This window comes from Echeneis naucrates, chromosome 17, assembly GCF_900963305.1.
Source record: "Echeneis naucrates chromosome 17, fEcheNa1.1, whole genome shotgun sequence".
Classification (NCBI taxonomy): domain Eukaryota; kingdom Metazoa; phylum Chordata; class Actinopteri; order Carangiformes; family Echeneidae; genus Echeneis; species Echeneis naucrates.
Genome location: NC_042527.1, coordinates 22150964 through 22170352, shown reverse-complemented (window position 1 = coordinate 22170352; position 19389 = coordinate 22150964). Strand labels below are relative to the sequence as shown.

The window sequence follows — 19389 nt, the reverse complement described above, 5'->3', positions numbered from 1 at the left end:
CATTTTCATGAATTCACACAGATGAGAAAAAGTGCATTTATTTGTCAATAACTTTTTCAGGCTGGCAGCTGATTGGAGGAAGAACATTGACTTCTCCCTCAATGGTTGGCAGTAACAACCACAGGCTTTGCTCCACCCACCACCTTGCCTTGGGGAACAACAAAAAGAAAACTCCACCCGTCTAAAACGTCCATCAGATAAAAACCAACAAGCACCGAATTAAAAAACAAACAGAAGTAACAAAATGCTCCATCAGGTTCCGCCCCCTTACAAGAGTGGCATGATGTCACTGTTTCTCATTGGTCTGCCAGGATGATTGGCACATGAGGAGGCGTGGCCTGCACAGCCTGTCCTCTCCAATGAGGAGTAATTTAGTCCGAGTCTGAGTCACTGGATTCCTCAGATGATGTCTGATCATCATCTTCATCATCTTCATCGTCATCATCATTCTGAGAAACAAGCAGATTGAAGTTCATGTTCCTCATTAGTGGTTGGGTTGCCTGTGGTTGCTATGGTGATTCTGGGTTATTGGCAGTGTCTACTGAAACCCCTTTACCTGAAAACTCTTAGGCTACCCCTGAGGTAAGGGCAGGCTGTATTGGCATTAAAGTTTTCCCTTAACACTAACTGGTTTTCCTTAATTTTCCTTTTGTGGATTCCCGAACCAATAACAGGAGCTTTTAGTTCCTGGTTTGCCTCTTCCAGGAACTAAAATGCGGCCTGTTTCTGTTGCTTCCAACCATGGCCTGAAGTCTGGAGTAGATTTTCCTGATCACGCTGATGATGTGTAGATCAATGGAACTCCATAAATCACCAGTCCAGTAAACGGCAGTAAGACGAAAACAAAAGCCACACAACAATTTATATATTCCGAGTTAATGTTGACTAAAGTCAGGACCATGGCATTGGTTCATCTGGTTTCTCCTGCTCTTACATCCTAAATTAAAAATTCTTGCTTATGGAAAATGAGCTGCAGATTTATGGCAGAGTATTCAGGCCATATAACAAAGTTTATGTAGACTTGACTGCCTGTTCGACACCGCCTTCTGCCAAAAGTACTTTGATATGACTTCTTTCTGTTAAAATTAAAATTATTTTCACAGTGGCCCATAACTGACTAAACACAGCAGGTGAAATGAAACGCTCTCTATGGCTGAAACGGTGAGACACCTGTGAGGCAAAAATGTGTTTTCATGTTATTTAATAAAAGGGGTTCTACTTGAAATGATAAACTTGATTGTTTGTTGATAATTTAGGGATGATTTCTGTTCTTTTTTTAATTAAGGTTTTTGTGACTTTTTTTTTTATTGATCCAATCATCTATTAACAAACTGTTCTCACCTCATCGTCATCATCACTGTCCGTGGTTCCTGATGTCTCATCATCTTCATCAGAATCGGAAGAGTCACTCTTCTCCTCCTCTTCATCGGTGTCGGACATGTCCTGCTGGGAGATGGAGGCACAGGCTGACAGCTCTGAGCTTTTATAGGCTCCATGACTGTGTTGTGCCTTTGTGTAGTTGTTGTGTAGTGTGTTACCTTGGCTCGGTACGCCATGGCCCGCTTGCTCACCCCGACTCCCGGGGGGGCAGCTCTCGAACCGCTGGCTTTCCCCTTGGCCGTCACACGGACTTTGGCTCCGGGGGACCGAACCTTCGTGCTGCTGCGACGCTTCTGAAGCAGGAACCAAGACAGATTAGAGTTGACATGCTAACATGCCAATGCTAACAGATCAAAACCTGGATCAGGACTCTGGTCTGAGCCCTGAAGGGTCAGACTCACCGTGGATGAAAACTCTTTATAAACAACTCGATCCTGAGGAGACAGAGACTGGAGGAGGAAGAGGAAGGTCAGTTGTCGTCATCATCATCAACATTATCATCGTGGACAGGTTAGGGCTCACCTTGACCCAGGCCTCGAGCTGAGCCTTGTACTCCACCTGCTGCTCCTCCACCTGTTTCTTGTACTTGTCTTTGTGGCTCTGGCTCAGTTTGTGCCACCTCTTCCCGATCTCCACCATCCGCTCCTTCAGGCTGAAGTGGTTCAGCTCCCCGTTGGTCAGCAGCTCCTGGGAGAACATCTGATAACCGCTCCTATTGGATGAAAATGTAGGGGGCAGGGCTTACTAAGCTATTACTGACCTTTGACATCAGCTCTTGTTTTATTGTGAAAGGAATTAATATCAGCCTTTACTTTCGCGAGCTCTGTGACATCACACTGACCCGTCAAAACAAGAGTTGAATAAAAGTTTTTCACATCAACATTAAACGTGTTAAAAGTGATGACATCACAGCTGACTCACACTGGCGGTTTCTTTGGTTCTCCATCAAACTTGGGTTTCCGCTGCCCCTGGAGGGGGGGCGGTGCCCTCATCTCCAACAGCTCCCTCTGTAGGACACAACAGTTATGGGGGGAACATGAGCACAAATCTTAAAATTAAACCAGTGAATCAAGACTATCCGCTAAATATAAACAAATGTCACACAAGACAAAATAGAAATACAGAAATAAATAACTAAATAAATAAAATGAGTTAATAAAAGCTGTGTGTGGAGCAGATACTGAACCTCATATCGCTTCTGGTCCTCTGCGGCCTTCTTGATCCAGGGAATCTTCTCTTTCTTCTCCATGGACTTCCACGCCGCCTCCATTGCTGCCTGCGCCTTCCTGCGGTCACTCTGTGGACGACAGGCAACCACAGGTGTTAACAAAGCCGACTAACACGTGGATCTGGTTCTGTTAAGGTCCAAGCTCAAACTGTCACAGCTTTCTCACAAACAGAGCTGGACCAGTGGATTGGGGCTCACTCTGTATTTGGCCAGGTAGTCTCCAATCACGCTGTGCTGCCACATCTCCTCGGCTGTTTTTGGAGTCTCCGGAAGCTTCGTCATCTTCTTTCCATCCCGTCTTTCTTTTGGTGATGCAGCAGGTGCCCACGGCTCTGGCTCCGTCTCCCGACACCGCTCCTGGGTTAAAGTGAGAGGCGTCAGCTCTCAGGTGTGTTACACTTGTGGTTGGTGGATTCAGGAAAGCGGGTGAGGAAGAAGAGCTTTCAGACCTTGACCGAAGGAGACTTGGCCCTGTGTGGGCTGGAAGCTGCACCCCCTCCCAACTTGGCCCCACCCAACTTCTCTTCACTTAAGACCCGATCTCGCTCCTCTTCTGGAAGACTCTGAAGGAAACAGGGCAACATTGATTGGTTCACAGTTCATATTTTGTTTAGATTTGTGTCCAGAGCTAATCAGCTAACTAACCTCCAGGAACCTCTGCAGGTCGATGTCATACTGCTTCTTTTTCTGCTCAAACACACATCAGACACAGTGAGCGCTTGTTTCAGTGACTGTGCAGTGAAGCTGCGGTGGCAGCATGCTGATACCGACCTGCTCACAGCGCTTCTGAAACATGTCCTTCTCTTTCTGTGTCATCATCTTCCACTGTTTACTGCAGAGTACCATTCGCTCGGTGCTGGGGACATCCTTCATGTTCACCATCAGCTCAGCGCAGTACAGAGAGTAACCGTTACTAAGAACAAACAGCTGTTAGCATCTGTTGGCCTCCTGGCTGCTAACTGTTTTAGCCTGTTAGCTTACTGTGTGTCAGTGGTTAGTATAAACCTAAACATGGGCGTTATCTCATGTCAGACTCACGGTGGTGGTTTGGTCGGCCGTCCATCGAATTTGTCTTTCAGCTGCCTCTCTGCTTTGGTAAGGACGGACCGGACGTGATCGTCCGAGTTCACATCTGGATGAGCTTCATGATACGCTCTCATGCTGTCCTACACACACAAACACACACATTCCAGAACCTGAACCTAGTCTCAGGATCCTGTCTAGAACAAAGCACACTTCCTGAAGATCTGATCTGCTTTTATACATACTTTTATAGATATATTTGGACCTGGTCCAAGTCAATTCACAGAGGCTGCAGGCATGAACTAGAAACACAAGTCCTGGTTGCGCTCAGTACAGTCTGGGTCTGTGATTGGTTTGGGTCAGTCCTGTCCACTCTAATCGGGTACCTCATAGTCCTTCTGGAGCTCCAGGGCCTTGCTGATCCACTTGAGTCTCCTCTTATCCGACAGTTGGGACCATTGTCTCCTCAGAGCTTCTTTCAGCTCCTTCTGACTCACCTGCAACAAGACCGACAAGCGTGTGTGTGTGTGTATGTGTGTGTTTGTTTTACAGTCATCATCGGGCCATTTGGAGCTCCAGCACTGGACTGGGGGATCAGGATTAGGGTCTAACCTCTGGGTGTAGCTTCATGTAGGTTTTCTTCTCATGGTTGTACCACAGCTGTTGGGGGGTTTTTGGTTTCTCTGGCAGGTCGGACTTCTTCCTCTCCTCGATCAGCTCTGGGTGGTCCTCCCTGTGGGTCAGTGGGTGTTAGCTACGCATGGCTTCTGATCAGTTCATTTTATTTTATCTACCAAACACTAAACAACAGCTGAAGTTAAGTGAGCCGGACCATCAGGCCCAGTTCAAGCTAACAGTTTTATTGGCTGACGCCTCATGAAATATTTAAGTGTTTGAAGGTTGCAGGTCACGGTCACCTCAGGTTGTAAACTCACTTGAATCGAGCCATGTTCTTCTCAAACTCCTCCTTCTCTCGCTGAAACTCTGTGATGTATTTTTGCTACAAGAAATGAAAGAAACATTTTAATCAAGAATCCGAACCAGACCTGAAGCTGGACTGTCATGATCACCTTACATCTGAGGCCAACTGAGAGTCAGGTGACCTCACCTTCTTCTTGTCGGGCAGCTCCTTGTACTTCTTGGACAGGATCTTAGTCAGGTCCAGGTTGCTCATCTCCGGGTGGATTTTAGCGTATTTGGCTCTTTTCTCCATGAAGAATCTGAAGTACGGAGTCAACGGTTTCTTGGGGAAGTCTGGGTGAGTCTGAGCAGGAGAGGGTCCACCGTTACTACGACAGACCCAGCCTCAGACCTGAACCGGTCTGGTTATGTGAAGTCTGACTCACTGGTCTCACCTTTAGTTTCTTTCCTTTGTACGGGTTCTTCACAAACTCTATGGCATCTACGATGAGCTCCGTCATGGTTCTGTACTTACGCACCTGGAACACAAACAGAGGACAGTTTCCATGGCGATGCAACATCCTGTCAGTGAACCTGAATCTGATGAGGAATGAGACGCAACAGGACCAACTCCTCTTCCAAACCTCAGTGGAGACTTTCTGCCACTTCTGCCGACACATGTCTCCGGTGAAGCTGCCGAAACAAACTTTCTCCCAGTCAAAGTGAGACTCTGTGGTTTTGTATTTCATGGCGTCTCCGTCTGGAAGCAAACTGCGAATCCTTTCCAGCAGAGTCAGACAGTCCTCCTTCGTCCAGTCATCTACAGATACACAATTTATTGGTCTGCCTTCCGCCCCTCAGAGGGAGGAACTCTATTATCAGGGATTGATGATGAAGATGATGTAATTTGATCACAGGTCAGGTGATTTGTTACCTGCTTCACTTTTGATCCCGGTGCTCTGAGCTGCGGAGACGCTGCCGCCGCCGTTCATCGTGCAGCACCTGACGGAGAAGACTCCGCCCACTTCCTGTTCGGAAGGCAGTTTTCAAATAAGAACGTGATCAACCTGTAAAATGTGCAAATTGTGTCGAGGCATGTGAGACCGAGTGAGATGGCCTGATTGGGCTGCTAACATGATCCGAGCTGAACTGGGCTGATGCTAACATTTCAGTAAATCAACCGAAGATTAATTATTAAGTAACATCAGCCGGTTGGCCGGTTGGTACTGGGGCTCCTCTCCGGTGGGACCTGGAGGGAGCAGCCGGTCCGACTCTCCGAGTTTGGACTCAAGAAACTTTGCAGCTTGGCCGTTAAGGAGTCGGAACCAGCGGCTCCTGCAGACACCTGTCCATGTTCATATCTCTGTCGGGGGTCAGAGCCGGGGGACTCCCGGATCCGGGTCGTGGTCGCCGTTAACTGCCGGCAGCGGGCCGTCAGGCTCCAGCTGCCCCGGTAATGGCGTCCGTCCTCCGGCAGGAGTCACCACGTAGCTTCCGCTGGCACGAGCAAAGCTACTCGACAGAAGCTAACGTTCACCTTTTGGGTTAAATGTGGAAATTCAGATATCAACTTAGAAACCAGAAATAAAGCAGAAAAAGGCTGAATAAAACCGAAATTGTGGGTTTTACGGCGGACCTGAAGCTCGGCCGGACACGTGCAGCTAATCAGCGAATTATTGAGCAAAAACCGCTAAAATCCGCCGACATCTTTGTTTTGTTGTGAATAATGTTCAGTTCGGTCGCATGTCGGCCGGTTCGGCCCGGTAAACCCGGCAGACTCGGACATTTGAGGATTTCGGTGAGAGCGGGCTGGATGACTGGCTGCTGCCCCAGAAGCCTCTGCTGCGAAGCCGCCATCAATGTTTTGGAGAGTCGGGGACAAACGGCCAGAAAAGACCAGAAATCGGTTTAAAATGGCAGCTGACTACTTACCTCCTGATTCACAGCGAACCGCTGTTCTTACTGCCCACCGCGGGGATCTGGGCGATTATTTGGGGACTTTCAAAGTCTGTTTTTTCCAGCCGTAAACCCCGGGGAGTCGGGTTGAAACGAATCCGACAAAAGGAGCGTCTAGTCCGGTATGAAACTCCGCCCAGCGCCGCAGGGGGAGGAACTCCGGGGGAAAACATGAGGACAAAGGCGGAGGATGAAACCAGAGAAGCGGCGGACACACAGTCAGCTGCCTTTTCGACAAGCGGGCGAATAAAATGATGTTTGGTTAAATTTGTCCGAGTTGTTCTTCCGATCCACAAACATTAAACCAGGACAGCCCTTTTCCGGAAATCTACCCTCCTGATTTGAACCTGGTCCGGGTCCAGATGTGAACCGAAGACGGGGGCCCAGGGACCCGGCGGCCGGCCGCTGGGTCCGGGGAAGGAAGCGGCTCTCCGGACGCCGAGAGGAAGAACCGAAGTGCGCAGAAAGTCATCGGGTCCGCGGCTGCTCCGATCTCCGTCGTGGCCTGCCGGCTGTTCATCGGCGGTTCCGAGACGAAGGACGAGGAGCATCCCTCCGGACGGCAGCCCGCATCCACATGGCATCCTGCCCGCTGACAGCGCACCGTGAGACGGTCTGATCTCTACGACTCACCGGTCCTCTCCGACAGAGAGCCCGAAGTCAGGACTGATTACTGATCAATCAAACTGATCGATATGATCCCCCGATGGAAGTCTGCACAGCTGTGTGTGTGTAAATAAACCATTTCCATCAAACTTACAGGGACTTTATTATTCTGTCCCTTTCAACTTTGTCCCAAAGTAGATTAAACACAATAACACAGAACATGTCGGGACCCCGGGGCCCTCAGTGTGTGTGTGTGTGTGTGTGTGTGTGTTTACCGCCACCTGCTGCCCCGGATGTTGAACACAGTAAAAGCAAACGTGTCCAACTGAAGGCCCGCGGACCAAACCCGGCCCGATCTGCAGCCCTGATCCTTCCTCCCTGCTGTTCAGGAGGAAATCTGTCAATTGATGCAACTTAAATACTCCAAAGTGCAGAATGAGCATCTTCCTGCTCTGAACCTCCATTTACAGGGATCATGTGGTCAAATATGATGAAGCTGCGTCTGTGGCACTTGGATCCAGAAAGGAAACTTGGCTCATGTTGTGTTGCCAGCCAAAGACAAACTGAGTCTCCATGTCTTCTTCAAAATTCCCGTTTTGCTGATAAACTGATAAACCTTTCTGACTTTGAAGTGCAGAAATGCTGTTTTGAACTGCTCGTGATTTTTTTACAGCTGACATGGGAAAAGCATCTAAACATCAGATGGAGCTGATTGACCTCCAGTCTAACAGGCCACACCTTTTCCAGCTTTATTCCTGAAACAATGCTTCCATCATTTGAACAACAAATAATCACACAGAAGTGTTCTCACTGATAAGATAGTACTTTATTTATTCCACATATGGGAAATTTGGTTGTCACAGCAACAAATACAGGTATAGAACAAATAGAAGAAGAAGAAAAATGCAAAAGATGTTCAAAAGCTATATGTTAAATATTGCAATACAGTGTATGTGGTTGAGGTAGTGAAGATAATAGTAAAAGTCCAGATCGCAGACTTTATTGCAGCGACAGAGAGTTGTTGTCCAGTCTGATAGCTGCTGAATGAATAACCTGTCGTAGCGCTGGAGGAGCTGCTTAGTTTACCCACAGTGTCATGAAGGGGGTGGGAGGGGTTGTCCAGGATGAATGCCAATTTGGCCAATATCCTCAGTATCTCACTCAGTCCAGGACAGATGCGACTACTGTGACCAGCTTGTTGAGCCTCTTCCTCTCCCTCATTGAACTCCCACTGCACAAAAGATAGCAAAGGCCACCACAGAGTGATAGAAGGTCCTGAGCAGAGGACTGGTCACTCCAAAGGACTCCAGTCCTCTCAGTAGGTGGAGGCAACTCTTGCCCTTTTTGTATAGTGCATCAGTGTGTAGTGACCAGTCCAGTTTATTGTTGAGGTGAACACTCAGGTATCTGTACTCTTCCACGATCTCTATGTCCAGACCCGGGATAGAGTTTCCTCAGCTCAGGACTCCATTTTCATTTTTTCACATTTTGAAGACATAAGTTATTATTTGACTTTCATATTTTTGTTCATATTTGAGATATTAAAAAAATTCTTGACAGTATTTTGATGAAAAACTAAATAATTAAAAAAATGAACTTATATTGAGAAAAAAATATCAAATTAATAAGAAAAAACTAACAATGTAAAACAATAAATGTTAATCCTGGGGGTGGGGCGTCATGAACGCATATCTCACCATCACATATCATTAAGTTTGTTTCTTCCCTGCAGCTGGTGAATAATCTCTGCAGCTGACACTGTTAGTTTTCATTACTGCCAATGCCACTTCAATTAGAACGTCTTTATTTTTAATTACAGCAGCTCGTTAATAATTTTTAATTATTTTGTGGTTTCAGTTATCTCTTCTAAACGTTTTTTTTGCCCCCCCTTTACCTGTCCTCAGATGGCTCCGCCCACTCTGATGTTTGGTTTCCCCTCCTCAGTGTCCAGGTGTGCCCTTATGTCTTTAACAACTCCATGGACAGGTGCGGTGTGGAGCTGCTCTCTTTGATTTGACGGTAGAAATAAAATTGATTATCTCCGTCAAAAACCTGCAGAACCAGGAAGGGGCGCATGACGTCACCGAGCGACAGCGCGGCAGGACCGCAGAAGAAGAAGCAGCAGGAAGTGTCTGTTAGCTGCAGGCTAACGTGCTGTGATGTGATGTCGAGTAACTGAACTGTGAGTTTTATTTTTCTGTTTCGTCACACTTCAATTCAAACGGACTCTTTCCGGTGGGAATCAGCCGGCTGGTAGCGGTTAGCACGTATGTTAGTCTACTTGCTGCGGCTTTAGTCACCGTTAGCAGTTAGCTCAGAGTTTAGCACGATACAGGGATCAATCATCATCAGCAGTTTTAGAGTGCTCAGTGTTTCACTGACGCTGAGGTCGGTACCCGGGCTGACACCGGACTAACCCGGGTTAGTGATCGGCTATCACACCTGCACAAGTCAATACAGAAAGTTTCAGAGCGGATAATAAAGTTCAGATGTGACGGTCCGAGACCTGATCAACGAGGTCATGTTTAGAAACAGAAAAATGAAGTTGAGACTTTTCATCCGGATGTCATTTAGATAATTAATGAATGAGGCCTTTTCGAAGCTGAAGGACACAATAACCGGAAATCACCGTTGAGTTAAATACCAATCAAAGATCAGGTCACTGATTATCTCAACTGGTTTTGAACCATATGACGCCACAGTGACGTTGACTTTATTCCTTTGGGTATTAAACGTTGTAATATGAACGGATTCCTGATAGCAGTCAAACGAACCACATCTGCTATAGTTTCCGAAGTAATGTAATGTCAGTAACACTATAAACGATAATAAACAGCAGCTTTAACAGAAGAAAACTGGAGTTCACTGATTGGTCAGTGAAGCCGAAAGTGACACAATGACCACATTTGCAGGGTCAGAGGCTAGATTGGTCCAGGCAGAGGTCATTTCAGGCCCAGAACACAGGGAACAACCTGTTGGTCTTGATGATCAGAAAGCGCAGACTTTTCATTCTTTCTCCACCTGCAGACAGTGAGTATTCAGGTGTTGATGCTAAGCCCCGCCCCCTTTGTGTAGGTGTGTGACCCGTGTTGACCTCAGCGAGCGTTGCCAGGGGCGATGGCTCTGATTGAAGGCGTGGGGGACGAGGTGACGCTGCTGTTCGGCTCTCTGTTGCTGCTCACTGTGCTGCTGCTTGCCTGGATCTCCACCCGCACCTCAGAGCCCCCAGAACATCTCTTTACCTCCACCACAGGCTCCACCCCCTCCTCCCACCAGGACATCCCACTCACCTCCACCTCCACCACCACATCATCCTCCTATTCATCCCCCTCCAGCTCTGTTAGTGACAGCTCGTTGACAGAAACCCCACCCCCCTCAACCCAGGAAGAGAAGGAGGAAGGGGCAGGAGAAAGTGGGGAGGATACGACAGAAGATGGGGTGAGGAATGGAGGAGGAGGAGGAGGAGGAGGAGGAGAGCCTTCATCGTCTCAGAGGAACATGGTGGTCAGACTGAAGTTTCTCAATGACACAGAAAGAACAGCTCAGGTCAAACCGCAGGATACAATTGGATACATCAAACGGTTTGTACTATTGTGACTGAAGAACCTCTGTTAGTGTTGACATCTGACATGATGAATGATGTGTTGACCTCTGACCTTTCAGGACCTACTTTGCGGGTCAGGAGCAGCAGGTCCGGTTGATCTACCAGGGTCAGCTGCTGCAGGATGACGCTCAGACTCTGGCCTCTCTGAACCTGGTCCATAACTGTGTCCTGCACTGTCACATCTCCCAGCATGCCGGGCGGGGGGCAGCAGGAGGGCCGAGACCTGCAGACCAGGTTCAGGTGGCTCTGAACGTGGGCAGCCTCATGGTGCCCCTGCTGGTCCTCATGCTGTCAGTACTGTGGTACTGTCAGATCCAGTACCGGCAGTTCTTCACGGCGCCGGCCACTGCCTCGCTGGTCGGAGTCACCATCTTCCTCAGCCTGGTGGCCTTTGGAGTCTACCGCCGCTAGCTGCTATTGGAATGGCTGCCACACAGGCAGCTATATGTTTGACCTCTTAGCTGAGAGCTGGCTGGGAGTGAAACCTGCGAGAGGAAGCTGCATTGATAGAATTAATGTATGTTTTTATGTCTGTTGCCATGGAGACAGTGTAAACAAAGACACAAGGACTCTTTTTTTTTTTTTTTCTTTTTTAAGATCACATTTCCGTAGATTTTCATCATTGTGCCTCTTACTTTCTGGTTTCTGTCAACTGCCAGGCTGTAACACCAGACCTGTCTGTCTGCTCACCTGTCTGTCTGAAGGTCTCTGTAAATTCAGCTTTTGAAGAAAATCTATTAAATACTTTATTTAAGTTGCTGCTTGTGTATCTCTGTGAAATGGACCAGCAGATTGAGGACTGTCCTTTGGTTCACAGACCTGTTGTTACTTCTGCCCTGGAGGTCAGAGGAACAGTAGTTCTCAGGGTTTTGAGCTAAAAAACTATGGAACTGATGTCACGTTTAACAGAAAAATGTCCTGCACCAGAAGCACGGCAGAACAGTGGTTAGCTCTTCCCGGCCTGGGGCCTCCAAAGACATCATGTTTGGGTTAATTGGTGACTCTAAATTGTTCGTAGGTCTGAGTGGTTGTTGGTCTCTGTCTGTATCTGTGATGGACCGGAGACCTGTCCAGGGTGAGCTGGGATTGGCTATAGGACCCCCCGTGCCCCGGAAATGGATCAGAGGAAGAAGATGAATGAATCAACGTCCGGCACCTTCAGACTGACCGATCGATTGTTTTTATTAGTTTCATCAGTGGAGAACAGAGTGTTCCAGAGTCCAGGACCAGAATATGAACACATCAGTTCCTACACACAGTCACAATCTGATCAACTGATTGTCAGCTGCTGATTAAGTCAATTCATTGATAAAGTACACTTAAAAACAATAGATGCTGAGCAACAGCTGGATAATAACGTACAACCAGAGCAAGAAAAAAATAAAATGCATGAACACAACAAAAAACTAAAAGGTTCTAAATGGCAAGGAATAAAAATAGGTTCTTAGGCAGATTTTAAAAACATCCAGTCCTGGCGAGGTCCTTACTGAAGGGGCCAGTCAGTAAGATATCAGTGAGGTTATACCTGTAACTGAGCTGACAGGTGTTCAGGCAGCTCCACACCTGCAGCTCCCAGCAGGATGATGGTTTCTGTCAAAGGGTAACTGGAAGAAGACGAAGACTCTTCATCACCATCATGCTCAGTCACCTTCTGCAGACTGATCACACATTAGAGACACAGGTGACACACCTGCCTCTTATAATGTCCAATAGGTGAGTTTACCTGTCCCTGACAGCATCTAACAGGTGAGATTACCTGTCTCTGACAGCATCTAACAGGTGCTCTGTGTACATGTTTTTCCAGCCGTGGATGATTGACAGCAGTGAGTCTCTGAAAGGTTGCAGGTCAACCTGCAGCCAGCCATGCAGCACAGTTATGTCATCCAGGTGTGTGACTTCAGTGCTCAGTCTTTGCAGAGACTCAATCTGAAACAGAGCACACACTAACAGATGGCTGAGAGGCAACAACAAGCCCCTGCAGACCCTGACCAACAGCAAGATGGAGCACAGGTAAGGTCAGGTGTGTTTCACCTCTCTCTGGAAGTCCTTCAGGGTGGGCGGAGTTTCATCCGCCTCAAGCTCCTCAGGTCCCAGCTGCCTGCTGTAGGTCAGGAATTCCTGCATCACTGCTTGTCTATCACTTTGCCACAGGTGAGAGTACCTGTCCAACTCAACCCTTAGAAGCTCCGCCTCCTTCTTCACATGTTGCACCTGCTGCATCACTTCCTTTTCTAACACAGAGAGCTCTGGTCTCTGCTGTAGTAACACCTGAAAGACAGAGAGGTAGTTAATTGGCTCCTCCTTTATGGCCTGTACAGGGCTCAGTGTGATGTGTCAAGAGTGATGTCAGGGTCACCTGGTAGTTGCTTTGACATCTGATAGTAATCCGCGGCGGCAGAGTGGCCACAGTGTAAACATCACTGATGATGGTCATCAGGAAGTCAGACAGGCTCTTCACTGGGGGTTCATACACACTTCCTGTTTCCTGCAGCTCCAAAGAGACTGCCAACAAGGCTCCACTGCAGGTCTGTGGTCACGCACACAAACACACAAATGTCTGTCTTAAACTGAATTGTGTTATTTTCATTGTGCTTCTCTCAGGTGTTCTGTCTGATGTGTCCTGGTGTGTGAACCTGTGGGTCCATGTTGTTGGACAGGAAGTGCAGTGATCTGAGCAACAGTTGAAACAGTCCATCCTGAACTTTGTCATCAATGTGGTCCAGATACTTCACCCAGGACTCAGAAGAGTCCAAAGCTCCATACAGATTCCTGTTCAGCTGAGGACAATTAGGAGTTACACCAACACCTGTCCTCTTGTCACATGTCCCTGTTGCCCACACAGTTTCTACCTGTATTAAGTGGAGTAGCTCTTGTCCCTCTTCTTCAATGCGCCTGTAGCTGTTCTGTGTTGCTCCTCTCTCCAGCAGCAGTGAGTCACCTGAGCGCTGCAGCAACTGAAGGTCCGCCCACTCCTGTACACACATTAACACCTGTTATGGCATTTCCACAGTGTGTCTGACCAGGTGAACAGTAGCAGTGAGGGAAACTCAGAGTTCAGATGATGCTGCAGAGGTCAAAGGTCAGCTGACTGACCTGAATGATGTGTGTAATGGTGTCCATGTTGGCTCTGGCCTCACTCACTGTGGAGTGAAACCTTAACACTTTGAGTGTCTGCTGCTCCACCAGCTGCTGTACAACTAAACAGAAGCACACAGATGTGAGTACACAGAGAGAAACAAAATTACTCACGTGGTGTGTCATGTGACATGTCACCTTCAGAGCCCCAGGTGCTCCTTTGCAGCTCTGACAAAGACTGGTTCAGGTCCTGCAGCTGGTCCTTGATTAGTGGAAGCTCAACCTGCACGACCTCACCCACCACCTAAAGAAGGAAACACATGACCTTCACCTTCCTGCTCTCTGCTCTGACATCACCTGGACTCAGCCTGTGTGTACCTGGTTGTAACAAGACACCATGTGACTCAGCATCAGGTAGGTTTGTATGATGTCATCTCTACAGCTGAAGATTTTGGCCATGCAGGGGCGGAGTTTAACATCTGTCTCCTTGCTCACATACCTGAGTTCCCGTAGCAACGCTTCCAGCTATTAATGCACACACAGTAAGATACACACATACACACAAAGTCTGAGTCCTAGACGTTCACTTGTTGTGTGCACACATGCACACCTTGTGGGAGCCGCTGACTGCCATCATGCCTTGCTGGTTGATTTGTATCAAAGGTAGTTCCAAGATGAGTCCACAGTCTGAGTCCAGCTGTAAGCTACAATCTGACCTCATCTTGTCTCTGAAGTCCTGCAGGATGTCAACAATCTGCTGGAACCTCTGCTGGACCACATGGGCTGAGTCCACACACCTGAATAGAGACCAGCAGGTCCAGAGTGGGAACCTGTGGGGACAGGGGTAAAGACAAGGCTGTGTGTTCAGGGATGCGGTCTTACCAGTCCTGAAGCATCATGTAGTTCCTCACAGACTCTTCAGCTCTGAGTCGAAGCTGCTGAGTCCAGCAGAGTTCAGCAGCAGCACCTGGACTGAACTTACTGTAGGTATCTGATCCCTCTTTCTTTCTGTGGAACAGCACCTCTGTCTGATCCAGCTCATTCAGGACCATATCCAGCAGCTGCACCAGAGCAGGACGCAGCTGATTGTGGAACAGGGGCCGGTCCAGGAAAAACCTGAACGTGCTGATTAGCTGAAACACAGACCAAATCAGTATCAGAGCTCCTCTCTCGGTTGTTGGACTGGAGTTCAGGTCCAGCCTTGTACCTTGGCCACAGAGGCGGAGGTCCTGCAGGTGTCCAGGACTCTGGTAAGGACTGACACGAGGCGTCTCTCCAAATCTGACACCTGAATCTGGAATTGCTCTAAGTGCAGCTCGAAACTCTAAGAAGAAGGAGGAGTCAAATCAAGCTGAGTCACACAGACAGTACCTGATCCAGATCAGCGGACCCTCACCCTGTCTTCAGGGTCAGTGGGGTCACAGTCACAATCAGACAGGACCGTCACGTGAAACAGGAAGTCTTGATACAGATCTTGAACCACATCAGTCCACATGCTGCCGTTGACACCTGACAGAACTACCTGGTCCAGCTTATACAGCTTCACACTGACAGAGAACACGTCCTGTAGGGAAAAACAGCCAGACCTGGTTTACCTCAACCAGAACAAGAATGTCAATCATCAGCATGATGATTATCACGTCACTATCATTATCTCTACCTGAAGGGCGTGCAGACGCTGCAAGAAGTTATCCAGGTGGAAGAAGACCAGGTGTGAAGCGAAGTCCCAGCTCTGCAGAGACACAGGTGACTAATTTATTCTTTTTACTTTGTTCTTATTTCCCTGTTTCTGTTGGTTGTTTTAGTTGCTGTCACGTGTCACCTGCAGTAAACCCCCTCAGGGCTTACTGAATTTACATACATTTACATTTGTGTGACAACAGCAGCAGAAGAAGAAAAAAAGTTTCACGGTTCACACACATCTTCAAGTCAAATTATCTGCACCTGTACCTTCTTCTGGCCCTCCAGTTGAGTCCTGGTCTGGTTGTAGGCCTCTTTGAAGGCCTGCAGGGTCCTGATCACTAGTCTGACATCATCTAGGATCAGGCCAGGTTTTGACACGAGACCACGCATCATTTCCTCACCACACAGGAGCTTCCTGCTCTATAACAGGAGTATGAATCAAATCAAATTTATACAACACTAAATCAGTTATTTCAAGGCTCCTCAAACAGTGAAGGTCAAGACCAAACTCTCTGTGATTATATAAAGAGACCAAACAATTCCCTCCAGGAACAAACATTTTGTGACAGTGGAGGGAAAGACTTCCTTTCAGAGGCAGAAAACCTCTGAAAAGTGGGCGGAGCCATCTCCCTTGACAGGCGGGGAGGAGAGAGAGGAGGAAAGGGAATACAATGAAAATGCGAGCAACACATACAAATGTGAAGAGGATTAATGACTGTTACCACCAAATGTGCATTAGTAATTAAAATTAAGTAAAAATAACAGGTTCTAGTTGTAATGATTAAAAACAGCTGTTAATGGAGTTAACTTCTTCAGTCCACAGGAAGTGCCTCCTCCCCCATCAGCTTATTCCTCCTGATGGTTATTTCTGTTTTTCCTTCTTAAAATAGTGAATAGTGACTCCTTGACTGGAGCTTTGCTGCTTGTGAAAAACACAAAGGGATGAACACACAGAAATGAATGTGGGCGTAAAAGATTTGAAGGAGGCTGGTGATGACAGACAGGATGCACACTCTCAGTACCAAGTGTATGAAGAGGTTGCAGATCTCCTGCAGAAGGACCACCATCCTGCAGGGTCGACAGTAGAATTCAGACCTGGTCCACACTAGACGGACCTCCTCCAGCACAAACGCCATGTTGTCCCCAACCTGCCAATCACACATACTACAGTCACAATCTGATGATATCACACGAATACCTGGAGAAGCTTCACACCAGTACTCACCCTACCAGCGACTACCGAACATACATCTAACACCCTACTGTCCACTAACAATCCCGCAGTGCATTGTTCAGGTGTGATCCTAACAGTCTAGGCCACTCCTTACATTAAGCTAAGCTAAACGTTTCAACAAGCCTTGCCTAACACATTGAAGTTTTGTTTTAAAGTGAATCCATTGGTTAAATAAAGCCTGACCAATCAATGGCACTGAATGAAAATCTGTACACAGAAATGAGAAGAGGTGTGTTATTTTGTTGTTGTTGACCTGCTCATCTGTCAGGTACCTGCTGGTACTGCATCTGCTCTACCTCCTCCAGCTTCTCTTGCAGACCAGCCAGATTCATAGTCACATCCTCTGCTTCCTTCACACCTGAGGTAAGACATCAAGTGAGTTTCAAGCTGCAGCTGACAAATGTTGTTGATCAGCTCATGGAGTGATGTCTACCTTCCTGGACGTCTCTGCAGATGTCCCTCAGTATAGACCAGTAGACACTCTGTGCCTCCTGAACGATGAAGGCCAGCTGCTGAGCTCTGCTGCTCATCAGCTGAACACACAACAACAACAGAAAGTGCACAACTACACTACAGGTTTCATGATCTGGACCAGCACCTTGATATGTTCCTGTAGTTCAACAAGCTTGTTAAGCTCAGACTAGTTGATCAGGAGCTCGGAGGTGCGGAGATGAGGAGATCCAGGATCTGGTAGTCAAACAGTCTGTGCAGAATCAGCGTTAAAGCCAGTTTGTTCAATAGCAATCAATCATATTTCAGCTCAGGTTGAGGTTGCAGATAACGTTTTCAGTGTTTACTGGCTTCATTAATCAGCTGCCATGGGAAACTGCAGGATCTCAGATGATCCAGATGTGAGCTGATTTTTTATTAATAATTTCAATCAGTGACAAACAATAAATTGACTGAGAACAGGAATTCATGAGGATCGGGTATGATTCTGGATTTAGGTTTGGATTCCAGCAGCCCTACACTCCTCACCTGCTGTTGGAGGAAGAGCAGGTTCTTCAGTCGGCTCTTCCAGAACTGAAACTCCTCTGTGGGAAGCGGCTTCAGTCCGTCCACAACTGGTTGAGATGAGTCCTGCTGTAGAAAATCTGACACCAGCTCTGCCCACTCTATGATCGTCCAATCACAGGCTTGCAGCAGCTTTAAGTCTGACACCTTGCTGTTAGAGCAGATGGGCGAGATGCGATCAACTTCCTGTTTCTCTATTGAAAAAGACCTTGCTTTGATATACTCACCCTCTTTCAGCGTTGTCATAGTGCCTGTCATGATGGAGGCAGTCAGGATGAGGCAGGAAAGTCCATCCCTGTATCTGAGCCTTCATCAACGCCGCCTCGGTCTGCTGCCGCTTCATGGTGCTCAGAGCTTTGTCAGCCATGCCCTCCAGGTTGCTAAGCAATGGGCAGGTCACCTCATGGGGGACACAAGACACCTTCAACCATCCATCATCAGCTGCAGCTTGAATGTCCCCCAGGGGGCGCTGCCTCATTTCATTTACTCTAACCTGTTGTCAACATTGACCCACCTGACTTTATGCTAACTGTCACAGTTAGCCTTACCTGAATTTATGCTAAGCTAACAGGTAGCCTCACTATACCTGCTCAGTCACACAGGTGATGAAGTTCAGAACATTTTTTCCTCGAGCTTCTTGAAAAATCAAAATGTTTCTAGAGTTTTCTTTGGTCAAGGCTTCGGGTCTGGTTTTGGACACACAAATGACTTTACCCTGGGAGGTCTGGGGGAAGTCCAGGTTGACGGAGAGTCCGGAGTCCGGGTCCTGACATATGAACAGGTGCTGGTGATCTGCACTTTTACAGAAACTGTTGAAAAGCACCTGGTTCTCTTGCACAAACTTCCCCCATCGCTCCTCACTGACCCTCAAACTGTTGATCGTGAAGCCGCGAACAGGATCCAGCAGCTGGTCTTTGACCGCCATCAGAACCGACAATAACTGAAAATAACTGACAATAACTGACGTATTGTTCTAACGGTCGTTTGCTGCCTTCAGGGTCTGTCGTAATAGTTAATGCCAAGCCTGTTTTATTTATCTATTCGACATTAAACCAGCGTTGCCAACTACAGTCAATATATATTAAAGTCAAGTTTAAACTGCTAATATAATAAAATCTTTAGCGTAGTATTTTCAGTTTTTAATCTGTGTAATGTATTTATTAATTCATGTGTTTTTCGGTGTAGTTTCTTGTCACATTGATGATACAATATTTAAAAACACTGGTGACCACAGTTACTCTATATTCTGATTTTTTAATGCACTTTTTGTTTTTAGTAGTCAGGGTGAATTGTATTCAATTCTTCAATTCCATCAGTAAAAGTCGTCCCTTCAGTTGTCCCTCCAGAACTGACTGCATTCATCCAAAAGGTCGTTAAATTCTGTATTGTGTTTTTTGTTTTTTGTTTTCCTCTGCCAGAAAAACTGGGGGGAACTGTCTGCCTTCTAACTGCACAGAAGAAGACGACGAACGGGGAGAAGGCGAAGAAGAAGAAGAAGACTCGCTGTGATTGGTCGATGCGCTCTTTAAAGGAGCACTGTAACGCGCGAAGGCAGCCATCATGGCGGCTTCAGGCGGGAGACAGGCGTTCTGCGGGGGAGCCGGGGGAGCCGGGGGAGCCGGGGGAGCCGGGGGAGCCGGGGGAGCCGGGGGAGCCGGGGGAGCCGGGGGAGCCGGGGGAGCCGGG

General features: G+C 47.6%; 3 protein-coding genes across 3 annotated transcripts; 1 reads left to right on the top strand and 2 right to left on the bottom strand.

The window, feature by feature from the left end:
- Nucleotides 1-22: 22 nt before the first annotated feature.
- Nucleotides 23-7332, bottom strand: ubtfl (upstream binding transcription factor, like). The gene is made up of 20 exons (XM_029524047.1): nt 6464-7332; nt 5466-5559; nt 5176-5351; nt 4987-5070; nt 4740-4895; nt 4567-4631; nt 4244-4364; nt 4018-4128; nt 3647-3774; nt 3380-3521; nt 3254-3295; nt 3058-3171; nt 2807-2965; nt 2567-2677; nt 2302-2387; nt 1903-2092; nt 1782-1829; nt 1539-1673; nt 1342-1446; nt 23-449 (listed from the first exon to the last, which is right to left on the bottom strand). Exons 2-20 carry the CDS (start codon nt 5521-5523, stop codon nt 372-374), a joined length of 2109 nt encoding a protein of 702 aa, XP_029379907.1. The 5' UTR covers nt 5524-5559; nt 6464-7332; the 3' UTR covers nt 23-371.
- A 1812-nt stretch (nt 7333-9144) lies between these two features.
- tmub1 (transmembrane and ubiquitin-like domain containing 1) lies at nt 9145-11456 on the top strand. The gene is made up of 3 exons (XM_029525288.1): nt 9145-9275; nt 10169-10674; nt 10757-11456. The coding sequence occupies exons 2-3, from the start codon at nt 10211-10213 to the stop codon at nt 11106-11108; spliced, it is 816 nt and encodes a 271-aa protein (XP_029381148.1). The 5' UTR covers nt 9145-9275; nt 10169-10210; the 3' UTR covers nt 11109-11456.
- A 438-nt stretch (nt 11457-11894) lies between these two features.
- Nucleotides 11895-18628, bottom strand: LOC115057795 (dynein heavy chain 17, axonemal-like). The gene is made up of 21 exons (XM_029524999.1): nt 18290-18628; nt 17931-18103; nt 17668-17854; nt 17123-17222; nt 16962-17047; nt 16478-16603; nt 15723-15875; nt 15433-15504; nt 15169-15336; nt 14980-15096; nt 14655-14905; nt 14383-14569; nt 14151-14297; nt 13971-14076; nt 13791-13894; nt 13547-13669; nt 13331-13474; nt 13054-13224; nt 12729-12965; nt 12454-12623; nt 11895-12355 (listed from the first exon to the last, which is right to left on the bottom strand). Exons 1-21 carry the CDS (start codon nt 18626-18628, stop codon nt 12217-12219), a joined length of 3300 nt encoding a protein of 1099 aa, XP_029380859.1. The 3' UTR covers nt 11895-12216.
- Nucleotides 18629-19389: the final 761 nt, after the last annotated feature.